Source organism: Nymphaea colorata, chromosome 5 (genome assembly GCF_008831285.2).
Source record: "Nymphaea colorata isolate Beijing-Zhang1983 chromosome 5, ASM883128v2, whole genome shotgun sequence".
In the NCBI taxonomy this organism is placed as follows: Eukaryota; Viridiplantae; Streptophyta; class Magnoliopsida; order Nymphaeales; family Nymphaeaceae; genus Nymphaea; species Nymphaea colorata.
Genome location: NC_045142.1, coordinates 3,881,164 through 3,893,976, shown reverse-complemented (window position 1 = coordinate 3,893,976; position 12,813 = coordinate 3,881,164). Strand labels below are relative to the sequence as shown.

Sequence of the window (12,813 nt, the reverse complement as noted above, 5' to 3'; positions counted from 1 at the left end):
GAGAGCCCTTCGGACCTCTTTTCCGGTTGGTGGATTGTTAACCTCTTATGCCGAAGGAAAAAAATTCATCTGTGAATAAAGTTTTATTGTATTTTCTATAGTAGTTAATGTTCAAAACCTTGTTCATATTTTCACATATACAAGTCAATGGTCGCAGTCCGCTATTTGATCAAGAAATTTTCTCAAAATTCCTGGGTATTATCATTTTAGGAAACGGTTCATCTCAATTTTTGTTAAAGACAAGCTGACCCGATCCATTACAATTAAGTTTGTTTAAGGCCTTGCTGACAAAGACCTAGATCCAAATGTAATTACATGTTCGGATCCATTTTCCCTCTTCTTTTTACGATCACTCATCCTAATCCAATCTTAGCCAAACATATTTTCCTTTCCGGATCCTCTGGATTAAGACTTGTGCCAGTGAGATCTGGATCTCGGTTCTTGTCATCCAGGTTATGCTACAAGTATGTTGGACCCACCAGCATGGATCATACCAAACCCAATCAACCAGCCATTATGTTTATTTATATGTTTGTGTTTCTTTGTCTGCTTATTTATAACCATCTCAGGGATCTCAGGGAGCACAGCGTTATCCTCACGTCATTCAAATCCGGGACACATTGTGCATAAAGAGGCAAACAGGTCGATTTGGACCCAGGCCGGACCCAAACAATCCGCTCTCAATACTGATCATATGAATCAGTTTCAAACTTACGGATAGTCCAATATTATAAGCACTGATCATAGCTCCAAGGCACTTAGCATAGCTAGTCAGCCTGAGTGGTGTGATGTCAACATGTCTTCAGTTTGATTACAAACAGTCGCATGCACGACACTCGAGTTAAATGGTATACCATATGACTACACAGGTCTCGAAGTAGCTCTTAACCTTAAAGACAGTGAGAAGGATTGAAGTTGCGGCCTCTCACTCAGGCTTTGTTATTCCTTCCCACTCACCCAAAAAGCTCATATGACAATTGAATTGATCTGAACCACACAGCTTTTCTAGCTATTCAACGTCAGTTGCCTTTAACCTTAGTAGTGTATGACTCTCACCCATTATGGATCTGGAAGTCTTCTCCATGATTGGAATCAGATCTGGATCTCAACCTTAACCGTGTACTTGTATCTAAATCCAAATCCAAATCCAAATATAACTTATGTTTTTAAACTTGTATACAAATCCAATCTGAATGTGAATACTTGAAAATTTTGTCTTGGACATTGATAGATCTGGTTTCCGTTTCTCGTGTATTACTTAAATTAATTGCTATTGCCGTAATACCAATGTGATCCAATGCTACTGCTTTAACACCAATTTGATGCAACTATTGCTCTAGTATCAATGTGATCCAATCTACGGTTCTAATGCCAAATTGATTTTGTGTTATTAATTTGCATCAAACTATGAATACATTGTTAAAACTTCAATAAACTTAGAAACAAAACAAAATTGTCTTCTACATTGATAAGATACCGATTTAATCATCATTTGGTTGTTTCACTTTGTGCACTATACAACCATTATTGCTCTGATATTATTATAATGCAGTGATATAGATAATAAATTGTTACATAGTAAAAGTTTCTTATAATTGAGATCTTTAATAAAGAGAAACAAGTGGTGCTTCAATTTCTGAATAGTGGCTTTGGGTTACTCGTTTAGCAATATGCATTCAATCCTGCAATTAAAATGTCATATCCGGGTCGGACCGTTATTTACGATATCCGATTTATTTGAACCCATCAGGACTTGTTTAAAGAAAAAAAGTTAAAAAAGAAAAAAGAAGACAGAGAGGGAGAGAGGCTGCGATGTGACCGCGGGGAAGGCGAAGCAGCTGAGGAGAGGAGTATAAAAGGAAGAAGCAGAGGCGCCGGTTTCGCTTCTCCTCCTTCCTGGCTTGCCGGCTCTGTCTGTCTCTCTATCTCTCTCTCGCTGACAGTACCCTTCCCGTCATGCTCTGTGTGGACGGACTCCTTCGGGTTCTGCCGCAATGGATAGATGAACCAGAGGAAGTCTGAGTGGATTGAAGGTTGAGTCAACCTCTCCTCGAATGGGACACTCCTTTTCCCTTCTTTTCCTTGCGGATGCGTTGGGAGAGAAGTGACGACGGTAATAACAAGGCGGCCGGCGACGTCTTATTCGGCCCCATTCCTCGCTTTCTCTCTTCTTCTTCAAGCGTGGCGTAGATCCGTGAAAGTCCACGGGAGAACCGGAACGGCAAATGTTCCGAGCTCTTTAGGTGCGTTTCTCTGCGTTAAAACCCCTGGCTCTGGCGATTCGTCGTCCTCAATGAGGAAGAAGATTCTCTCTCTCTCTCTCTCTCTCTCTCTCTCTCTCTCTCTCTCTCTCTCTCTCTCTGCCTCTGTGTGTGTGTGTGTCGGAGTCTATTTTGGCAAAGTAATTCAAGTAAATCAGGATCATTGATTGGCATTAACTACGTTTAATGTAAATTTCACTTTTTTCCAGTTTCCCTTGGGCAATGCTTTGTCTCGGTCCGGATTCTTCTCAACTTGATCAGAGTTTCTTGTTGTCTGCGTTTCATTTATGGATGCCTGAAAACTGCTGTTTTCTGATATTAAAATCCCAATTTCTCTTTCAATTTGTTGATTTTCTACTGAGTGTACTTTCCGAAATCGATTTCTGATTGATAAAACCATATGTACTCTTCAAATGCAGGTTAAGAAAGCCAATTGTCACATTTTATGCATAGTATGTCTCTTGTTTCGCGTTTTTCCGAGTTTGAAAGGCCTAATTTTAAGCTCAATTTCCCTGAACGATAGCGCTCTTCATTGGATTTATTATCTAATTTTGCGATCCTGGTGGTGTGGTTTCTTTCTACCACAAACTTGGTTAACTGAGTTAATCGGAAATTGTCTAGCTCTTTGAATCTTCCCCTTTCTTCCGTTGTTTGTTGCTTCTTTCATTGATTGTTAATTTGATCAGATTTATAATTCATGGGGCATTTTTCCTCCAATAAACTCCATTTTCTACTGAATTCCGTTTCGTCATGTCTACGCCGTTTCATGATTTCGGTGGGTCGATTTTGTGTCTTTTTCAGTTATCATCAAGCATTAAATGATACCTGTGATGAAAAGCTAAACTTTTTCCCCCCTGATGGCTTCCTTTTCTCTGCCTTTTTTTTTTTTTTACTTTGGTTCTCCTTTTTATCGTACCCGCTCTCTCTTTTCGGGCTGAATCTCAACCCCTTTCTCGATTAACTTTTTGCCGACTGGGTGATCACCGGTCTCCTTAAAGCCGCCGTGATCGCCGATGCTCTTTTCTCTGCTGCGGTCTTGGTGACCGGATTTCGAGTCTCATGTTTGATGCTTTTCAAAATGGGGCATACGAACAAAGAAAAGAAGGTTCAGATGAAATCCAACTCTTCTTTCAAAGATTTCGCGATTTCTAGGAACTTCTGTTTCTTCCTTTTTCAAGTTCTGATTCCTGAAGAGATCGTCTCGGAATTTTCCCCTGCTTCGATACAGAGAGATAAACAGTAAACCAACTTGTTCTGTTTCGTTTCATCCACGCAGTTCAATGGACAATCTGCCTCACACGGTTCGAGATCTGCTGGCGATGCAGTCCCAGGCGTTCCGAAACGCGAGTTGAAGTTTCGGAGGTCCGATCTCTCCCTAGCCGGTTCCCCTTCATTTCTACGTTTTAAATGAAACCTGGAGTTCGGAAACTCTCCGAACGCGCATCGGCAGTGATACCGCAGACGATTCGACTCGTTCTGGTTGTGATTCAACTCGTTCTGGTGGTGGTTGCTCCACCTCAGGTTACGGTTTAACTTCCAAGTCTTGATGCTATTCCTTCAGGTTCTCCCTTGGGCCCACTGATCAAGTCAAAATCTCAGGCGTTCCTTCCTTTAACTGGCCCTTGTGTTTCATTTTGCCTAATTCTGCTATTTCTATCTACTCTTCCTTTTCGTTGGTGGCACCTAAGATAGGGAGGCAAACAAATTCGAGACACCCCCACGGCCCTTTTTTACCGACTTGCAGTTTTGGGTCAGTTTCCCGTCGGAGTTTGGGACTGGTGGTGCTTTAAATGCAAAGTGGCGGAGGTACGTGACCGGTGGTTGTGTTGAGGACATCACTTGCTCTACTTTTGTGATACTTTTTCCGTGCAATCTTCTCTTAATCCACGGGATCCTCCGGCGTCCGGCCTTCGGCGTGAGGTCTGGTACCTCAAAGATGAAGAAAGAGCGCAGGGGCAGGGTAATGACATTGAAGTGTAGTCCGAAATTCCTCTGACAGAAAAGGGCATCTTTTCCCCTTTTCGTGATGATCTTTTTCTTATTTTTTGCTAGTCTTCTTCCTGGCCGAAGGTGGTGATGAGGAAGTGGCTGAATATCAAGAGTAAAGCCAACGAGTTCCATTCAGATTCCGTTGGTACAGATGCCTCTGTTCATCATTGTACGCCTCTGTCCTCTTAACCACTCTTTTTAGTTAAGTCTTTTCTGATGCTGCCCATTTTACTCTTTACTGTTAAAACAAATTGTGATGGGACTTTTCCTGTAGGCACGACAGAACGAAGAGCCAGCTGCTCCGACATAGACCGTTGCGTCCTCCTCACGAGGGATTTGTTAGGTATTCGTTCCTCTATCTCGAACCGGTGCCTATGGCAATCGGAAGAACTGTTATGTGGTTTCTTCTCCACGTTCCTATGCTGCATATTTAAGTATTTAACGTGTCACTTTAGTTTTAATCTTTACGTTCAAGCACTATTCTCAGACGAATAAAACAAAAAAAGACCATGACTCTAAAGTTACAATCGTTAACTGCTTGTTTTCGTTAGTTTCATGACAAATTTCTGCCACAGGAGGCTGGTACGTTGCTGCGCCAGAGTGCCCCATGTCACCGAGGAATGAGGTGCCGATTCCGGGTACTCAGAACTTGAGGTGGGTCGAGAGAGCAAAGAGGACAGAGGATCTTACTTGCAGGCATTTATTGGACTCCTGTTTGTTTTGTTGCCTTCTTTTCAGAAGTTGCAGACTTCGGTCTTAGTCGCGACTCCCACTCAGTTATCCGTTTTCTGCTTATTTTATTTGTTCCTGAATCAGGATGTTCGTTGGAACGTGGAACGTGGGAGGCAAGACGCCCCATTGGGGCCTGAATCTCAAGGACTGGTTGAGCACACAGTCTCCGGCAGATGTCTACGTTCTCGGGTAACCTCTCTCATCTCCTTACTCTTTTTTTTTCCTCTTTTGTGGGGCTCGAATTGGGTAGATTTGACGCGGGGCTCGTGAGAAATCGATCTCTTCTTCCACTTTTTTCTTTCTTCTTCCTTTGACCGCCTTGCCCACGCTCTCCTCATCGGGGAGGCCTTTACTAGGACAATCAATGGCCTCCATGGTTTTGAGTACGGTTTGGCGCGAAGGCATGTGGCCGATGGCACATGAGTGGTTTTTTTGGGCCTCGCTACTCCTTTCCGGCTAGCCATTTCTCCAATATGTTCCAGGGTTTTGTAGTTGAACCGGGTGTCTTTTGGTAGTCCTGACTCCTGACCCAATTGCCATCTATGATTGCCATCAGATGCCCGGAGGAGGTCAAAAGCCCAATATATCGTTGGTTTAAAAGGTCTATCAACAAAATCCTGGACTGGATCCGGACTAGCAGTATGTCGGTATGGCCTGGGTGGGCGCAAGGTATTTTGAAACGAATAATGGTCGTCAGAGCTGTAGCCAGTGTAGAGGGAGTTTTAGACTAGGCCTTCCTCCAGAACGTGCGTCCATGCACCGTGTTATGGAGATGTGGTGCTCCAAGTTTGGTCCCCCACTAGTGGTGGACTGCCATAGTAAAAGCTGGATGTGACAGAGCGGCCATGGCCCATGAACCCCACGTATCATAATTGACACCCTTGCTGTTAGATTGAACATTAAGTGCGGGACGATCCACTCTGTAGGACCTTGCCTCCTAGTGGCGCCGGTTCTCCCATCATTTGAGTGTGGCTCCAATTTGAATCGATTCTGTATGATTAGGATTTGGGATGGCCAATTATTGTATTATGAGCTGAGGGGAATGTTCTACGAGGGTGGCCATCCCTGACCCACTTGGTGCTGAACGGCATGTAGCAGTTAACCAATCGAAAATATCGTAAATTTTATGGGAAGCACCAGGTCCTCTATATACGGAAGAGGTGGATAAAGATCTGCAGTATTTCCTTTAATGTTCCCTTTTCTGCGTGTTGCCCATATTTCTTGAACTATTGCCCCAGAAATCTAGCTGAAATTTTGGGATTTACTCCACATTATGTCCAGACCTGTTGAATCGGAACCCCAAAAATTTGAATTATCATTTTTGGATTTGGAGATCAGCCATTTCAGGATGTCGACGTTTCTTCATTACCTCTCTTAAATTCGACGTTCTTTTGGCTCGTTAAAGCGGGGAGTTATAATCAGATGATGTTAGTTCCTATCAATTAGATTGTACATTACTGCGCTAAAGGAGAACATAATTCTGGCGGCGTTTCAACTACCATAAGTTCTACTGAATTAATGATGGCATTTCGTTCTCTCTTTTGGTTGGGTTCAGTAAGAGTCCCATTAAAGGATCTGAAACATTTAGCACATTTTCTGCCGTAGTAAAGAGTCCCATTAAAGATCTGAAACATTTGCCACATTTTCTGCTTTAGTAAGAAACAGGATATGGCGTGTGTATGAGAGAGAGAGATCGATCAGATGATATTAATGCTCGCATAAATTGGGATGCATAATAAATAACTATAAAATTCAATGGGATCTGTTCTCTTCGTTGAATCAGGTTTCAAGAAATAGTGCCTTTAAATGCCGGGAACGTGTTAGGTGCAGAGGACCACGGCCCTGCGGCGAGGTGGCTTTCACTTATACGTCAAGCTCTTAATGGAAGAGAGACTGCCCCACCTGTGGAGCCCCCGTCTCCCACCATATTCACCACCATCACGCTCAGCGACGAGGATGACAACCGGCGAACGCAAAAGCCCAGAGTCAGTTTCTCAGATCTTCTCGCCATGGAAAGCCACTCTGACGGCCCGACTTTTACCTATTTGGACGAAGAGCAGCAGAACGGCTTTGTGGACTCGGCGAGGGAGGAAGAGAGACATCGGGAAGTGGGATACTGCTTGGCCGCAAGCAAGCAGATGGTGGGTCTGTTCCTATGCGTGTGGGTCCGCCGAGGGCTGAGACAACATATAAGCAGTATCAAGGTCTCGTGCGTTGGTCGCGGACTAATGGGCTACATGGGCAACAAGGTGAGTTACTTTTCGACCACCTCTTCGCTGGTTATTTGTCATTCTGTTGACTGCACATTTTACGCTTACTTTATGAGACACCACAGTTGGAGAACAATAGAACTGCCAACAAACCTCCAGCTCAACTAGCCACCCATTTGTCGGTTGTGCACAACCAGTCTGGTTATATGGTCTGATGTGCCCCACTTATTGGATTCAGACCTATGTCTTGCTTGAAAGTTTATACAGATTGTTGGACCTTTGTTTGGGCCCGCGATTGACAGTCGGTGGCACCAGCCACCAGGTACGTTGGAACCCGTGAGTTCCGTTTTACTGCTACTTCGCGCTTGCTATATGAGTATGTCATACATACAGCGATTCAACTCAACTTGAGTCCGACCTAGTTCTGTTCTGCACTCTGACTTCTGCTTAGACTTTAGCACGAGGAGAAGTATTTTCTTTTGGCTAGTACGCAGTTAAGTTGCTGGAATGTCATTGAACTCATCCTTTTATGCACAATGATTTTTAAATTTATGTGTTTCCTTTTAAGTATGAAGTGAACTTTACTAGTTCACTTGCACTGGTGACTTCTTTTTGGATGAAAGAAATGGAAGCCAGAAATTTAAAGGAAAATATGAATGTATAACTCATTTGTTGGCTTATTTTGCAAATTTATTGAAGAATGAGCACATTTTCTACTTTGTTTTTCTACATTGCGGTTTGCGGTTTCTCCCTAAATCTTCATGGACAACTGTATGATCTGTTTCACACAGGGCTCAATTTCAATCAGTCTGACTCTTCGTCAGACTTCCTTATGTTTTGTCTGCACACATTTGACCTCCGGTCAGAAAGAAGGTGATGAAATTCGAAGAAATTCTGACGTCATCGAGATCCTAAGGAAGACAAGGTTCCCTCTGTCTCACAGGTTCTCTGGACCTTTAAGTTCTCCTGATAACATTCTTGGCCATGAGTGAGTTCCTGATTCCTTTCATTTTCTCGCCGTTTTTTCTTCCTTCTGTACTGTTTTTCAGAAAGTGTCCGAATGAAAGAACTGCAAAAAAGGCTGCATACATTGTGACAGTTGACCTTAATGTGCGGTTGACATGAACAATCATTGTCTCCGCAAGCTTTAATGGAATATTAGTGTCGATAATTGCTTTAGCCAATTTTATTGTATGGTCCTAGTGCACTTGATGCAGGGGAAAAGAACATGGCTGCTGCCAAGCAATTGTTAAAGTAGGCCCTAATGCAGACCACTCGCTTTCGCACACATCAATTCATAGTTTTTCATCCACATATGTTTCATATTCTGTCGTTAAAAGTGGAAAAGAAAATAGTCCACCCCACATTCTCTATCTTTGCACTAAAGAAACGCACGAAATATTTTTGTATTCTGTTTCTTCCATTTTTCAAGATTGGTAGTTTTGCAAAAATGAGGGTGATCTCTGGCTTCCAAGGGTTTAACTAAATAGTTGGTTTCCTCGTTTTGGCTTTCCTCCGAAAGGACTTCTGGAAAAAAAAATGTGGTATCAAAATTTCCGTTTAGGATACCTCTAAAGCTTTTGAGACTGTAACTAACTGCTGCCCTCGTTGATTTGCAGTAGGATTTTCTGGCTTGGTGACCTAAACTACCGCCTAGCATATGGGCGTGAAGATACCCACGAGTTGCTTGAACGGAAGGACTGGGACGCCCTGTTGGAGAAGGATCAGGTAAATGGTCAAGCCGGTCTTCGATTCTTTCAACATGCCGTTCATGTCAAATGTTGCAGTGTAGGTTAGAAGACATGCTGAAATATCCTGTAGAAGTTCCGTTCATTGTTGCATGCCATTGCATGCGGAAGCTTTTAGAGAAGCGCACACAAAAACTTGATTTGCATATTTCTTCCATCTCTTTAACAACCACCACTAAAAAAGGTAGCCAATCAAGAGCACCAACGTCTCCATTTTTATTACTTTAGAATATTTTAAGATTTTTTTATGTTATAATTAGTTCTATACATTGTTTCCATTGTTTTAGAAACTTGTTTTTAAGTACTTCTGGTCGGCCTATTCACCGAACTGGTAGCACCGCTGATTCGGTCCGGAGACCAATTTTTGCAGCACTAGTTCATACGCAAAAATGATTAAAAAAGTCAAGACACCACTCTGTTCTCTCTTTCAAGGTTGTCGTGAGTACTTTAAAGCAACGAACAGCCTAATTCTTTTTCTTTTTTGGGGGCTTCCTGTCGGCAGCTCCGAATTGAGCAAAAAGCAGGGCGCGTGTTCAAAGGGTGGGAAGAGGGAAGAATCTACTTCGCTCCCACGTACAAGTACCTCGCCAATTCAGATCGTTACGCCGTCCAAACTGTCAGGTCCAAGGATAAGCGCAGGACCCCCGCTTGGTACTCTCTCTCTCTCTCTCTCTCTCTCTCTCTCTCTCTCTCTCTCTCTCTCTCTGTGTATGTCATTTTGAGAAATAAACATCAAGCCAGAAGGGAACAAATAAAAATCTGTGTGAAACAGAATAGAATAGGATTCCTTTAACAAGCAGGGTACCAGTATATCATCTCATCCCATCTTCTCTGATAACGGGTCCTCAAGATGCGGGACAGTAAAGTGTATTTGTCCGTTTCTGGCAAAGATGGAGTGTCTTGTCATTCTGTGCTCAACGTCCAAAATCAAGTCTGGCCTTCGGCTGGTTTTCTTTCTTTATGTCAAACTTGTGAAACTACCTCATCTTTCTTCTTTTCATCTTCATCCTTTCTACAATTGCCAATGGCGGTTGGAGTGGCACCTGGTTTTCTCGTCCATGGGTCCAAGGACAAAGATTTTCCACATGTTTCTGCTGTCCTGGTGACTCGTTCATCTTCAATCACGGTGACCCTATTGCTTTCGTCTCGAGATGCGAACTTGCCTCATTACATTTCCAACAGAAATCATTTCTTTGGCGGCAACTAGGTTGCGTACTCTTCACGCATGACGGCAGAAGTCGAAACCCGGAAACTTATGGACCAAAGAAATAAATATTTTGTAGGAAAGCCGTTCAGTGTCTCTGCCACTGTTGATCCTCTCCCTAAACCAGCAACTCTGCTGGATCTGGACTTCATGGAGAAGAGACGCACTGGACCCCATAAGCCCTTTTTTTGCAGTCGGAAATCTTCATGATGTGGAACACAACTCGTTTTTTTCTTCAAGTGTTCTAGCGTATACTTCCTCCCGCAAACTCCCGCAAAATCAGATAAGTGCACAAAATATGTGCAATGGTAATCGTGGAATTGGCTTTTTTCCTTTTAAAATTAAAAACATATCCTCCTGTTCATAAATGAGTTCAGAATTTAACGAACTTTTTCAAGTTATTGAATCTAAACTTGATGCTCAAGTAAGTAAGTGTGAAGATGTGTACTTCCAGCTATGAAAAATGTGGGGGAGCTAGAAATTTCGGTTTGAGGTTGAGGGACACTTATTTCACAATTTTTTATTCCTTCTCAGGTTCTACTATATATAAATGAGCAAATACTTGAAGGCACCTGTATGCTCGTGCGGCAACTACCCATATCAGTGTATCTATACGCCTGAATTTTAAAAAAGAAAAAAAAAATCAGATTTACCGTAATGTCTAGTTACACCAATTTTTCTGCAATTATATATCATTTAACTTTCATCCTCCAATTGGCCAACCATCCAATACTTTGAGAAATGAATGACAGACCAGTCATTGATGTTAAGATGCATTGATACTGAAGCAGGAAAAACATAAACAATGTGGACGCATCTAATCTTAACGAATCTTTTTTATCGCCAAAACTTGTTGGTGACAGGTGCGACAGAATACTGTGGAAAGGGAAAGGGATTCATCAGCTGTCCTATGTGCGGGGGGAGTCCAAGTTTTCCGACCACCGGCCTGTCCACGCCCTCTTTTCGGTTCAGGTGGACGCCCTCAACCGGGCCAAGCTCAGGAAGCCCTCCGCGAACTACAATGTGACTTGCGCCAAGGTGGAAGCGGAGGAGCTTCTGGCGAGATCAGAGAGTTGCATGGAGATCTCGAGATGCTGAGCAGGTAGGTGACCGGACCAAACCTTACTTGCTCCAGGTGGGTCCATTTCTTTAGGACAGAGGGCGTACTTACTGTCGAGAAGCCACTGACTGGGGGTTCGGTGCAACTGTGCAAGGACTTACGTCCCCCTACTGTACATATTTCCCCAGCAAGTAAATGTCACAGCTGGCCGGGGCATCCCTATAGAGAAAATCAAAGAAAAAAAAAATCATGTTCATAGGTTTATGACAAAATTACAGAGTTAGAGGCTTGTTGGTGGAATGGTTGGAACGATGAAGGAGGACAAGTTGGGTGCTGTTTGCAGAGGTGAATCATATCGTATTTTCCGTCAACAACACGCGTGGCTGATCTTGTTTGCTTGGTTTTCCTCGTAGTTGTGGTCAATGAGGAAGAAGGGGGCAGAATTTTTTTTCTTTTTGTTTTGGTATTTTACTGAGGACAGAGAGAGAGAGAACGGAAGATTGCAAAGGAGAAAAGAAAGGAGATTACACTCACTGTTCCCTTTTTGGGATGGGAATTGCCAAAGTTGTTTTGGTTTCTTTGTGCTGGCCGTCGGTCGTCTTAATTGTTCATAATTCTTTGGTTGTTTTTGTGCAGAAACGATAATGATTTAAAAGATGAGGTCACAATGTCAACTTGCTATTTCTCAAGCAGTGTTTTACTGTGGTTTTCCTTGTGATTGTGGACTTTGTGGTCTGCCATTTAGTCTTGTGTGCCTTGTCTGTTGAAGAGACTCGTAGTGGGGAATCGTCTCTCGGGAGAAAAGTTACTCCTGATTCATGGATTACATCGTTTTGAATCGGTGAAGTGCGCTTAATCTAAAAGTAGATTGCCTGCTTTTGGACGAATTAATTAACTGGTTGACCATTCCTCTGCAGGGAGCAGGGAGGTGAAGAGACTAGAGTCGCAACTTAATTGGTCTTCTTTCCACCCACCTGCACAGTAGAAATGACACCCACTTTATGGCACATCGTGATATATTTCCACTGAATTATTTTTCTTACTTTCTTTTTGTCACAGAGGTTGTGTATAGAATGACTTCCAAATTGCAGAATCCCACGCATAAGTTTCTAGGAGGAACTGCGTAGGTATGTATGGTACTCGCACTAACCCCAGGTTTAACCATGGCAGGGTTGCAGAGAAGAGCTGGAGCTGCTAAAAACAGTAGTTGTTGCTAGAAATTGTTGTTAAAGGGTATTAGTTATAAAATTTTAAAGAGCAAGAAAATTTTCCTGATATATCAATATGAAAATAGAATTTTTTGTGGGTCCGTGTGAGCAATTGCCCATACAGTACCTACTCCTCCCTCTGCTGCCCTTGGTTTGAAATGTGGCTGGGATTTAAAACCTTGGCTTGAGCTTGACTGGAACACCAGTTTCGATGCTTGAATCTAGCTCAGGTGAACTGAACTGAACTGAAGGTCACGGCGCCTGACATTTCATGGATCATGCAAAATTCAAACTTAGGATGCTGGACGTGCATCATGTGCACTGTTCTAGGCTTCCCTTAGAAGTCGATTGGTAACAGGAACACACTCTGAGTTCTTTAAACTACAGGACACATTTATAGA

General features: G+C 42.9%; 1 protein-coding gene across 4 annotated transcripts; it reads left to right on the top strand.

Moving 5' to 3' along the window:
- Positions 1-1,813: 1,813 nt before the first annotated feature.
- On the top strand, positions 1,814-11,878 carry LOC116254562 (type I inositol polyphosphate 5-phosphatase 8-like). 4 transcript variants are annotated; one of them, XM_031630024.2, is made up of 12 exons: positions 1,814-2,243; positions 3,538-3,822; positions 3,954-4,221; positions 4,314-4,419; positions 4,525-4,593; positions 4,826-4,946; positions 5,067-5,171; positions 6,766-7,231; positions 7,984-8,180; positions 8,812-8,920; positions 9,443-9,591; positions 11,008-11,878. In XM_031630024.2, exons 3-12 carry the CDS (start codon positions 4,198-4,200, stop codon positions 11,240-11,242), a joined length of 1,581 nt encoding a protein of 526 aa, XP_031485884.1. In that variant the 5' UTR covers positions 1,814-2,243; positions 3,538-3,822; positions 3,954-4,197; the 3' UTR covers positions 11,243-11,878. The 4 variants fall into 4 exon arrangements, with proteins under 4 accessions (XP_031485884.1, XP_031485885.1, XP_031485886.1 ...); XM_031630025.2 differs by having other exon boundaries at positions 3,950-4,221; XM_031630026.2 differs by having other exon boundaries at positions 3,538-4,221; positions 4,826-4,904.
- Positions 11,879-12,813: the final 935 nt, after the last annotated feature.